The following is a 12,593-nucleotide window of genomic DNA, read 5'->3' as shown; positions in this document are numbered from 1 at the left end:
TACGACCGTTGACCTAGAGAGAAATTTGTTACGTGGCCGAGGCCCTCTTATAAGCCAGACTCCAGCACAGATAGCACTTCTCCCCATCCTGTCAGATACACTTGCTCTCTTTTATTGTATCACTCTTAATTGGCTTTGGGTTCCCAGACTCTGAAGCAGAGTCTGAAGCTGAAGTTTTCTTCTCTTTCTCCTACGTGTCTGCTGCTGCGGTTTGCTCTTCTTTCAGGATCGCTGGTCAAAAGGACAGCTGTTGACAGGATAGAGTGATGGGGAGGCTGGGAGAAGTGACCACCAGACTGGGGAGTGATGTATGTTGCCATCACCTGGAAACTCAGATCAGCAGTAAACCAGAACCTGCCCTGACGATGTAAAGAGAAATGTTTCACCTCAGTTAGCTAGGTCATGTCCTTGTCTCTGAGAAGCTGACAGCCAGTGGGCATCAGCAGTAACTCTGCAACAGAATAAGAAAATGAGTTGAGACCTCAGTGGAAGGGCTAGAATACAGACACGGTAAGAAGCTCTAATCTGAGTTCTTAAAATCAGAGTATTAAATGGCATGGCCAAGGGAAAGTTCTGGATTTCTCGTGAGACTTTCAAAGTAGGTTACGTTTTCATCTTGTTAGGGTGGATTAGGTTCATATCTGTCAAAATACCAAGTAGAAATAGTTAGGTTTTAGATGTCCAGGCAAGGAGCTGGACGCCTTACTAAATAAGCTTGGGTGGTGGCATGGTGGGAAAGGGTTTTGAGTATAAAAGGTCCCAGAGGAGAGAGCCTGTAGGTTGGAGTAGAGATTTTGGTCCCGGGTCTTGTATTGTTATTTTTTTAATCTGTAGGCCAGATCTTTGATTAGAGAGCTTGGCAGGTAAGTTTGCTAGGTGGTGATACCAAGACGGGAACCAGATGGAAATGGGTACGCGCTCAGAATGAAGTTCAGTGAGGAAAGTGTAGAATGATTCCACCACTCTGAATATCTGCACAAACCTAAGAAATGGCCGTGAGTGAGCAAATGTGATAGAAAAATATCTGGGACTGAGGATGAGAGCCAGCATCCCTCAGCAGTGTGGTTGTGGTTGAAGCAGGCCTATTCAGGATTGCAAATAGAAATTTAGAATATAGGGTTTGTAAGGTAATGCCCTCCCTTATAACTATCATTAGTCAGATCCTTTCTAGAATACTCTCTAGAATATTTTAGGTTAATGGGGCTATGGGTGGATTTGGAGACTGACCTACAGATAAAAGAATTTGGGACTTGAACTTGCAGAGAATAACTTAGATATCATATTGATCTTTAAGTATGTAAAATCCCTGATTTGAAGATGGGTGCCAGCTCTTCCTAATCTTCATTGAGGATGGAATAGAGTCCCAGCAGCATTTGGGTAGACACGAGGAAAACTTGCCTGCCAACGAAAGTCATTAAATGTCAGCATGAGTTATCGAGGGAAGGTTCTGAATTTCTCATGAGATTTTCAAAGTAGGCTCTGTTTCCATCTTGATAGAATGGATCAGGTCCATTCCCATGGCCCTACCTGATAGCTGAGTGGTGAAACCAGTGACCATTCAGAGTCCCTGTTCCAACCCCAATATTGCTGAGCCCCTGCCTACAGACATCTGCCTGCTTTTACATCCCCTGAGGTGCTTGATGTCCCCAGAAACTGCATCAGCTCCCTAGACCCATCTGTGGCCCTCTTTTCCAGGTCATGAGCTCTCTGGGGCTGTGCAGATGCAGTGATCTAACTGGACTGTGCCCTTTGTTCTCTTCTCACTTGCAGTATGAGTTTAAAGCCAAAAACATCAAGAAGAAGAAGGTGAGCATTATGGTTTCAGTGGATGGAGTGAAAGTGATTCTGAAGAAGAAGAAGAAGGTAAGTGACTCTGAGCCACAAACTCTGGTGAAGAGGGAAGGAGGGGAGGTAGGCGTGGGATAGCTTTTCTTTCTAGGCTACCTTCTGGACAGACTCCTTCCCTTACCTGGTGAGGTGGTCTGCTTTGACCAGCAACAGTGTTGAGAGGTTACAGCTGGAGCAAAGAGCGAGGCAGGGGCCCAAGGCCTAGTCAGCTGTTCGGCTTGCTCAGTCCTCGTATCCCGTGAGTGACAAGGGTCATCTCCTGTCATCCTGGCATTCAGACCCCTCCCCCCATTTGATACCCTTGCCTTTGAGTCTTGATCTTGGGAAAGGCTTTAAATTCAAGTGTGGACAAGTAGCAGGGTTCAGTGGGGGAGGGGATAAGAGGCGGCTTCCTCAGAAGTTGTCCCATTCTGTTGCAGGAATAACTCTCAGTTCCAGCTGAGGTGGCATCCGGCCCCATGGTGTGTCCTTGTGTCCTCTTGTTACAGTTATTGCTGCTTTAGCCCATCTATTTAAATAGTCCCTCAAGACCCAGCCGCTGCTGCTATTCAGCCTGCAGGAAGGCTGGAGCGTGGCCAGCGTGTTGCTTTTCACTGGGTCCGTGTGGCATGCTGGAAGGAGCCCTCAGCTGAGAGGAGAAGACCTGGGTTGTAGTCCTGGCTCTTCTTTTTCTGACTATGTGGTTCTAAGCAAGTTATTTTGCTTTCTGGAGCTTCAGTTGTAAAATGAAGAGTTGGATTAGGTGAGCACTTTACCCTTGTCAGATCAATCACTCTGCACCAGCTCTGGCGCCGCGCTTTTCGGTGCTTGCATGTGTTTGTATAGGTCACCTGTGCTTATTTAGGTTTTTGAGAACCTTCTGGGCTATAGAGAAAGCAGACCCTAGAGGCCAAATAGGTTTGTGTGTTTCTGCCCCCTGAACTTCTGAGGCAGGATGGGAACCTCAGAGGTTAAACACTTCCCAAAGCAGCCCCCAAGCCCCCTCTGTTTGCCTAGCCTGTCCGTGACTGTTGAATGGTGGTATGCCTCCGGGCTGTGGGGAGAAGCATGTTTACAGGGACTCCCTGCTCTCCAGAGAATGTTTTAAGGGCAGGGGCCATCTCTGTAAGCTCAGCACTCACTTGGACACCTGGTACGTGTAGTGTGTTTCCAACGATTTTGGCTGTTGGCTAGCTGGGTAAAGGAACATGTTTTGTGTATCATGGTCATTAAATCAGGAAGAACTAAGTACTCAGCAGTTGGGTCAAATGAAGTCTCATTTGTTACTTTTGGCTATCACATTCTTCTCCCTCTTTCTCGTCTGTCAACCTTCCCATTTAAAAAAAAAAAACAACAAGGATGAGAGCCTTCCCAAGCGTAGAAAGGCCTCAGTGGAAATTGCTAACTTTATGAGTAGGACTTCTTCAGTACCTCTGATCTTCAGGTGCTCTATTCTAATGCAGGCAGTAGCTAAATATATTGTGATCATCTCTTACTGAGATGTTAAAAAAAAAATCTTTTTGGTTATATTAATGTGTCTAAAATGCTGTTATCTTTTTTTTTTTTTTTTTTTTTTTTGCGGTACGCGGGCCTCTCACTGTTGTGGCCTCTCCCGTTGCGGAGCGCAGGCTCCGGACGCGCAGGCTCAGCGGCCATGGCTCGCGGGCCCAGCCGCTCCATGGCATGTGGGATCTTCCCGGACCGGGGCACAAACCCGCGTCCTCTGCATTGGCAGGCGGACTCTCAACCACTGCGCCACCAGGGAAGCCCTAAAATGCTGTTATCTTGAACTGATGCTAACAGATAATGAATCTCAAATTCCCATATGAATCTTAGGTTGTATTTGTGGGGTGAACCCAGCTACTAAGAAAATTGGCTTTGCTTTGTTGTTTCTCAATCAGTATATTTTCTTCAACTCCCAACTAGGCCCAAGTAATGATCTTTCCTGTGTATATGATAATGATTATTTGTTATAGTATTGGAATCACACTCTTGCACCATTTGCTAGGGAGGGGCTTCTGAATAAGGAAGATTAGTCTTGAACTTCATCCAAAGGATTTTTCTACAAAAGGACCCTAAAGGGCCTCTGTTTCTTGTGGTTTCTCATATACGCCAGTAACTTTGTTGGAATAGCCTAAAGCATTGTTCTAGAAAGGCTCTGCTGTTCTCATTAACAAATATTTACTGTGTCAACCATGTTCAAGGAACTGGGTAGGATACATAGGGCTATTAGATACGGACCCTTTCCAGCAAAGTTAGCTATTTTGAATGACACTATATGCATACATAGGTCTATCATAGCTCCTATAGCATTGCATTATAGTTATTTGTCTGTTTACCCCGTAGGCTGCGAGCGTTTAGGGCCAGGGACCATGTCTTCTTTCCAATTCTATTTCATCTGTTTGAGAGGGTGGAAGACCAGTGGGGGCAAGCTGATGAACGTAATTACACACTAAGATGATAATGAGAACGGCTAACAATAATAGCTAACACTGATATTGAGCCCCTGCCATTTACCAGGCCTTGTTTGATGCAGTGTATACTTATTAGAGCCACACAACCATCCTGTGAGGTAGGTACCATTTTAAGGCTTGGTTTGCAGAAGACGATTAAGCAACTTGCCCAAGACCTCAAGTCCCATCAGTGGTGAAGTTGAGGTTTGAACCAGGTCTGTCTTGTTCAGATCCCAAGTGGGTTCTTCCTACTACCATGTGGCTGTGTGTGCACTAATCTCTTCAGAATCCTTTAGAGAAAAACCGCTCTATAGGAAATGCCTAATTAATTAATCCAGTGTCTTTAACGTCTAGCCTTTACCCTGTCACTGGGATATCGCGTCACAAGGAAACTAGTTTCCTGCTCAAAGAGTACTGTTAGTTCCTATAGAAACACACAACTTAGATCTATTTGGGTAAGAAAAGGAGGCACTTAGAATTATAGAACCAGAATTTGGGAGAAAGAGCTTTAGAAATGCTCTAGTCTGATCCCCTAATTGATTAGATGTGGTAACAGAGGACAAGAGAGGCCCGGTAACGGTCCTGAGGTCACCCAGCTAGTTATGGAGCCAGGACTAAACTGAGTCCAGTCTTCTTTCTACCATGTTTTCTGCTAGTTTTAAAACAGGCATATTAGGAATTTTGTGCGTTGTGTGAGAACTTATTAAGTGCTTCAGTTTTGAAATGCGTTTTCTGTATCTGTATAGGTTATACCTTAAGGTGGATGGTAGCTGTGTTTTCAGGCTAATCCTGTTCTGTCTGGTGGCATGGAGAACTTGCCAAGCTGAGTTAATGTGGCCTTTGCACAGAGATTTAAAAAAAAATTTTTCTTCTTATTTTTTGAGAAGTCACCATTGCTTTCAGGAGCATAAGTAATGATAAAGCGGACAGACTTTGTGATGTGGCTACTGATAGTTTCCAGTAGGGATAGGAAATAAATGGAAATACAAATTCTTCCTCTACTTTTGGGTTCCTAGGGAAGGCCTTCAAAAATGCCATATCCAGTTCTGGGTTCCAAAAGGAGGAAGGAGCTCTGTGATAATTATCCCTGACTCTGTTTTCTGTTCTTGGCCCTGTTCCAGGCAGACCTACCTCTGAACCAGTTCCCATATAATATTCCCTGGCAGGAGATTTTGGAATAACAAAATGGCTGTAACTTTCCACGGGGGACTGGATATTTGCACTCATTAGATAAAGAAAAGAGAAGAATCTAAACTCAAGGATGTGCTTACCTCATTCGGCGGTCTTATAAAAGCATACGCCGAAAGCCTGTTACCCTCTCCCTCTGTTGAAAGTGAAAAGCTTCCTGGCAGCGGAGAGTGAAAACCTTTGAATTCATCACTTAGAGTAGCAAAGAGAACGTGGGGTCTAGAGGTAGACAGGTTGGACTTTAATTACCCCTGGACTAGATGGCCTTGCAGGGGAGTAAGTTCACTTCCGGAGCCTCATTGTTTGTCTGTAAAGTTGAGATGAATTTTGATAGTGTCAAGGAAGCAATATATAAAGTTCTTAAATGGAAGAAAGGACTTTTTTTTTCCCATATCGACTGGGAAATTTCCTGTGAGAACAAAAAGTGAAGCAGCTGAATATGACTTTCCTGTATCTTTCCTTTTTTTTTTTACTTTCTCACTTTCTGTGTTATTCTAGGTCCTCCAACAAGTAAATGCCAAGACAGGATTAAATGCCTGTGGGAGGAGGTGGGGAGGCAAGGCTGGGCTAGCTGTCAGATTTCAGTGTGGGTCTGACTCCAAGTGAAGGAGAGAGGAAGGAAGGAAGCAGGTAGGTTGGGTGAAGGTCTCTGAGAGCACAGCACGGTCTGAGGAAGGTTTGGCAGGGCCGTCAGGGAGTTCTGAAGCCAGAGTCATCTGTCAGAGGATCCCGGTGTCTCCTAGGAATGGGCTTCCTCAGGATCTCCGCACACTGGTCATTGTCTGGGGGCAGGGCCCCTGTGCGCACGTAATGATGGATTTCAGAATGCAGCAGCCAGGGGGCCCTTGGTTAGTTAAACTTCCTGTAATTGGAGGTCTGTGGGGCACCTTCTTGTGATAACATCTTCTCTTCTCCAGAAATTTTTTACTAGCCAATATATGAAGCAGAACCTTCTTTCAAGTGAAGCTACTCTCTACATCTCATGACTTTTTAATTACCTTGGAGTAAGGAATTCATTTTTAAAAGAGAAGAAAAAGGGGAGGGAAGGGGAGACTGCTGGGGTAGGGAAAGGCATGGAGAGAGACAGGTTAATAAACTAAGTCAGAGGCCTCTTAAAAGGCTCAACAGTGCCCTGAGTGTCCTTTGTAGGTACGGAGGGGACAAAGAGTAAGAGAAAGAAGTGATACCCCAATTCTGTATATGTATGGCAAAATGCCAGACAGCTGCCCCAAGGGCACCAGTCTGCTCCACTAGGTGCTCTGCCAGACCCACTCATATTTTTACCCCCGTTTCTTTATATTTATGGAGCTAGTGAGGAGGTAGATCTTGTCTCCCTGAGCCTCACTCATTGGCCTCAATGCTGGTACTGTTTGTGCTCCCAGTGATACCAGTGAGGCCCTGCCTGAGCCTGGGCTTCAGGTGCAAGGAGCCTGAAGACCAGCCTCGATCAGTCCTGCTGGTCCCCCTGGGCTGTTTGCAGTGAGTACGGCTGTGAAGGGTGCTCTTTCCCTCAGAAGCACTCAGAGAGGTGCTGACAGCTTTAAAGATGTATCCCCTCTTCCTTTCCTCTTCTCTTCCCCGCCTCCACCTCCTTTTCCACTCCCACTTGGACTTGAAATGTCTTCATTTCCTGGCATATGTTGGAGACCATAGCTCATTGAGGATAGTGGGTAGCAAAACTGACAATTTCCTCACATAGCTACCAAGACTCCAAGGCTTATTTCCAAGCACTAAAAAAAAAGTGGTTTTCAGGTGTAACTTGGAGTTGTGTGAGTTTTCTGCGGACTATAATTACCATTCAATAATATGTCTCTGTTTTATGGTTGAAGCCAACTTTGATTTATAATCCTATAAAGGTAGATCAGTAGCTTTTCTTCCTGTTTTCTTTCTCTCGTTAACCTTTTTTTTTCTAAAATTTTTTCCTTAGAAGAATGTTTCCATGTAGAAAAGTGAGGAGGGGGTGATCTCTTTGTGTGTGTGTTTTTTTCTCTACAACGTTTGACAAATGGAGGAGACGTGTAAAACGATGTCAGAGCAAAGAGAAGAATCAAATCGTTTTTAAGACACGCATTGCCTCCCTCTGGGTTACGCTCTTCAGATAATACCATGTTGACTCTGAATTGTACCAGAGTACCTGTACGGGTCAGAAAATCAGGAGAACTTGATTCTAGTCTTGACTGGGCTATTAACTAGGGGGACACCTTGCTCAAGAAACTGCACTGCTCTGGGTCTTATTTGAAAGATGGTGGGATAGGAAGGATATTAAGTGTGTGGCAAGGAGGAGTGGAGAGGCTTCAGTTATCAGAGTGTTGGAACATCATTCAGGCATTGAGGAGATTGGGGTAGAATGCTCCAACCACATTTGCCTTAGGTTCTTGAATAACTGATACATTGTTGAGTCCCGTCTACACTCCAAACCCTTTGAGTTATTTTGATAATTTCCTTATCCCTGCATAGATTGAATGGACTCCCGCAAGGATTACTGCAAGACCTCTAAAGGGAGATCTAATGGGATTTTATGGATTTTACTTAAATGGATTTTAATGGGGTTTTCAGAAAAGGAAAATTAGTAAGTAAGTAAGTGAAAAGATGTTGACTATTTTTGGCCAGGATATTCTATACCGATGCTGATATCACTTTAAAAAGGAAAGTATTTTCTGCCTGCCGTGGACCCTTCTGAGGTTCCTCAATAAATTAACACAAGGTTCCCTGAGAGTCTGGTCTCCCCATCCTTCTCCTCATGTCTTCCAGAGAAAGAAAAATATTTATTCTGTATTTTTTTGGCCTCATTATTCTTTCTTTTTGATGAATGTATTAGTTGCATTCCTTAGACTTGCAAGGAGGAGCCGTGCCCAGATCAACTTTAACAGAGGCTTATTTCAGGCTAGGCGGAAACATGGGCTGGTACACGATGCTTCCTCTTCCTCAGCGGTGCAGCCTGTTTGAGTGGAAAGTATGCAGCTGGTCACAGAAACCACCTCCCGTTCCTGGGGGTTCAGCCTAGGCTCCGTCTAGGACTTGGGAGTCTCCAGTGAGAGGATGTGAGTGGGTGGAACTGGATCCTTCTCATCGTGGTGCTCAAGGACTAGGCAGGTCTGGCCAGCCCCTCCGTGACACTTGACCTTCCTCATGTGCAGTCGGCTGCTGATCCTGAGCTCCGTCAGTCACGGCTGGGTTAGCAAGGACGGCTCATCAGATGCTCACAGCATGAGCCAAGTCACCCACACTCAGAAAGAACCCTCTCTGGGGCTGCTTTCCTCCGAGGGGGGCAGTGGGTGTGGGCAGCTTCTCAGAGTTTTATGGACTTTTTGGTGCACTGAGTTATTAACTCTTGTGTTAACTTCGAAAATTACATCAGAGCAGCAAGGACTCTTATGAGCAGACTTTCTTTTTCATTTGTTTGTTTGTTTCTTTGTGGGTTTTTTTGCGGTACATGGGCCTCTCACTGTTGTGGCCTCTCCTGTTGCGGAGCACAGGCTCCGCGGCCATGGCTCACGGGTCCAGCCGCTCCACGGCATGTGGGATCTTCCTGGACCGGGGCACGAACCCATGTCCCCTGCATGGGCAGGCGGACTCTCAACCACTGCACCACCAGGGAAGCCCGAGCAGACTTTCTTGATAGTAAGAACATGAGAAAACGGAGGCTCGATTCCCTCAGAAGCAGAGCAGCCTCTGCTGTTAGTCATCCGGGTGTTTAGTTCACAGTGGCTGTTTATTGAGTAACACCAGGGGCCTTGGCCAGGGACAGTGCTTAATGGGATCACCACCGGTTGGCTGTCTTTAGTGTCAGGAGACCCTTCCTGTGCCAGGCCTGAGACTCCAGAGGACCATGCTGTACGTGAAAGAGATCCTCCTGGTGGCGATTTCAATGTATACCTTTTCTCTGGTACAGAAGAATGGCTCTCAACCCTAGGGTCACATCCCAGTCACCTGAAATGTTTGTTAAAAGCTACAGATTACAGGGCCTCACATGAGCTTAGACCCATCATATGAATGACTCCAAAGAGTTGGAGCCCCGGCATCTGGAGTTTTTTAAAAAACATACAAACCAGACTTTCACTTTTTGGATGGGTGCATTTTTCTCTATTCTTCCTGCTAAAGTACAACTGGAAACCCTGGACATTATCTGTAAAACAAACGTAAAGGTGGGGCAAGGCAGACTGGCTGGGGACGCACGGCATCACACAGCCGTGAGCTCCCTGAGGTTAGTTTTAATCTCATATATCCCAGACTCGGAGCCGAAGAAGCCTGCAACCTGGATATGGCACAGAACCCCAACAAAGCCTGCTCTCTCTCTAGCCAGAGGAGGAGGGAAGGGACGGCATAGCAAGGCAGAAAACTTCCAGCCAGACAACACAGAAAAATGGGCTCCCCACCACCCAGGCCAGCAAAGACTGTGAGTGGGAAGCCTAGACTCCCCCTTTGCCAGGAGTAACAAGGGATTCCAGGCTCTCCAGCTAAGAGGAGTGCAGGGACTTTCACCCCTGCCAGCTGGTAATGAGCCCCCTACCCCCTTTCTCTTCCGTGGGGAGCTGAGTGTGTTCTTCCCCAGGCGTCCTGAACAGCATTGCCCCTGTGACAAAGGCCAGTGAAGGTGGAGCAGAATCCTCTGTCCCTGCACCTATGGGTGGGACCTGAGGGCATGTGGCGGCTGCTTCTCCAACATGTTGGGGTGCTACTGACCTCATCAAGCATCTGGGCTCTCCAGCACTGCGCCAGAATCCTCTCCCCCCACCTTCCTACATCCTCATTCCTGTCCTCATCCCCAGCTGCTTAGGGATGTCTCCTTTGTGTTCACAGAAAGTTAGGTTCAAAGCCAGATGAGTATCCTCTTATGGGCGGCTGTAAATGTACTAGTTAGCTTGTCAGTCTTGTGTGCAGCCTTTTCTCCCCCTCTTTAAGGGAGGGAGGCTGGGGTCCACACATCATTTGCATTTGATGGCATCATTCAGTCTCTATGACCCCTTCTCCCTTTTGTGCTCCCTGCCTCTCCTGTTCCTCTGGAGTAATGTATGATCTTTTTTTTTTTCCTTGGTGTCTTCTCCACGAAAGTATGATTTAGATTGCAGTCTCCTGAGACCCCTTGGCCCCTGCCTACCCTCTGCACCCGTGAGAGACACTCTCCTAAAGTGCTTGAAGGAAACTGATCAGACCAGATACGTGACATTTTCCACTTGTTCTTTTGGAGCAGTCGACTCCAGGCCTCTTAGAGGGAACAAGGCCAGAAGCAAATGCATGTGTTTGCATAAGCATTAGTAGCTCAATGTGTGCCCTGGTTCTGTAGCCGAGGACAAGCCTAACTTATTCATTTACAGCTTCTTTTATTGCAGAAAAAGGAGTGGACGTGGGATGAGAGCAAGATGCTGGTGATGCAGGACCCTATCTACAGGTAAGAGCCCAGTCCCCAGGGTACACCTGTCCTCTCTGGGAGCCATCTGTTGGGTTGGTGTGTCCAGACAAATTAAAATAAATTTCTCCTTTTTCCCTCCTGAGACCTGTTATTTCTGTAGATGTAAGTACAAGGAGCAAATCTGCTCTATCTTTAAGAAAGAGAGGAACATTCTTCTAATGCTCAGTAGCACTAAGGGAACTGGGAAGGATTTCTGCTTGATGTGTAATGCAAGTCTTTTAGTTGTCACTTGAGACCTTTTTGTTTTGTGCTAGTTTTATTTTAACTGAAATTTGTTTTTCACTATTTTTTTATTTAACTGAAATTTCATAATTGCATATATGTTGATAAAAATGAGAGAACTGGGTTTTCCCATTATGCTATACTTACAATTCCCCACAGTTATCTGTTCTTCCTTTCTACCCCTTCAGAAACTGAGCATAGATAAGGGGGTTATGATCATTTGGGACAGCAGAAAGTCACGTATAAAATCCATAGAAATTGCTTTTACAATGAGACTGGTATTCCTATTCAGATTAGATGACTGCCGTTCATGTGTACTCTCTGGGCAGAGGGATACCTGATAGCAATACATACAGAAAGCCAGGGCCCTCCTGGGACCCACGCAGGGCCTTGATTCATCTGTGTCATTCTTCTGTCCTAAATCTCCGCTGACCAAGCCCTACCCCACCTCTTACTCCTTCCTGTTTTCTTCACTGGGGGGAAAGGGGTATTAGCTATTCTTTTGGGATTTGGGGGTCGAGATTTAAGTTTTGATTTTGTCTCCTCTCAAATGACTTGCCTTGGTTACCAAAGTGAATTAAGGTTGGCACTCACCTGAGAAGTTGGCATCGTGGTGGCCCTGCTAAGTCAAAGAGTAGCTGCCTGTGAAATGGAATTTCCATTCATTCAAATATGTATACATATTTAGAACACTCATCCCAGGTACTGTGCTAGGTAATTTAGTAGATGGCGAAAATAAGTTATGGTCCCTTGTTCTCAGGAAGCTTTAGTCTAGTAGGGAAATGGAGTCCTGAACAAATCATTGTGGTACAAGACAGTGTGTCTGACAAAATGGATTTCTTTCTCTGTGTTTCTGTTGTACTTGTGTTTGTTGAAATACTTGTTACAGTTACTGCTACTTCAAAATGAATCTGTCTTTTGCCACTGGGCTGTGAGGCTCTTGCCAGTGAAGAACTGTGTTCAACTCACTTTTGTATTTCTAGCACCAAGCCTGTGTCTGTTCTGTATGAGGCATTTAGTAAATGTGTGATGGGTGGATGGATAGATGTATTGAATTAATACCTGAAAATTAACGTAAGTGGTATGGTGATTCACAGGAGGGAATAATCACTTTCTACTTGAGTGATGACGAAAGGCTTTAAGAAACAAGTTGTGTCGGAACTGGGCTTGAAGGATGTGAATGGACAAACCTCTATCGTTCGTGCTTTGTAAAAGGAAGTGTTTCTTGTTTTTTTGTTTTTGTTTTTACTTTTTTACGGTGGCATCATATCCATACAAAAGCGACCTCTGTGTGGGATGATGGTCATGAACTTTAACCTTGCCTTTTCCTGGTTTGAAAGAAGGAACTTTCCCCAAAGTTTTATATCCCAAATAAGCTGTTGTTTTTATTTTTTATAACAGCTTTATTGAGGTATAATTGACATATAAAAATCGAGCATATTTAAAGTGAATAATTGGGTAAGTTTTGATATATGTGTACACTTTTAGAACCA

General features: G+C 45.2%; 1 protein-coding gene across 3 annotated transcripts in view; it reads left to right on the top strand.

Annotated features, from left to right (window-relative positions):
* Positions 1-12,593, top strand: part of LOC132515877 (carboxyl-terminal PDZ ligand of neuronal nitric oxide synthase protein-like) — a 306,848-nt gene that overhangs the window by 207,919 nt on the left and 86,336 nt on the right. For all 3 annotated transcript variants that reach the window (XM_060142236.1, XM_060142235.1, XM_060142233.1), the window contains exons 3-4: positions 1,771-1,863; positions 10,799-10,857. In XM_060142236.1, the coding sequence (XP_059998219.1) occupies positions 1,771-1,863; positions 10,799-10,857 (152 nt within the window). The remainder of the gene's footprint in view (positions 1-1,770; positions 1,864-10,798; positions 10,858-12,593) is intronic.

Source organism: Lagenorhynchus albirostris, chromosome 2 (assembly GCF_949774975.1).
Source record: "Lagenorhynchus albirostris chromosome 2, mLagAlb1.1, whole genome shotgun sequence".
NCBI lineage: Eukaryota > Metazoa > Chordata > Mammalia > Artiodactyla > Delphinidae > Lagenorhynchus > Lagenorhynchus albirostris.
This window is presented reverse-complemented; position numbering and strand designations above follow the sequence as displayed.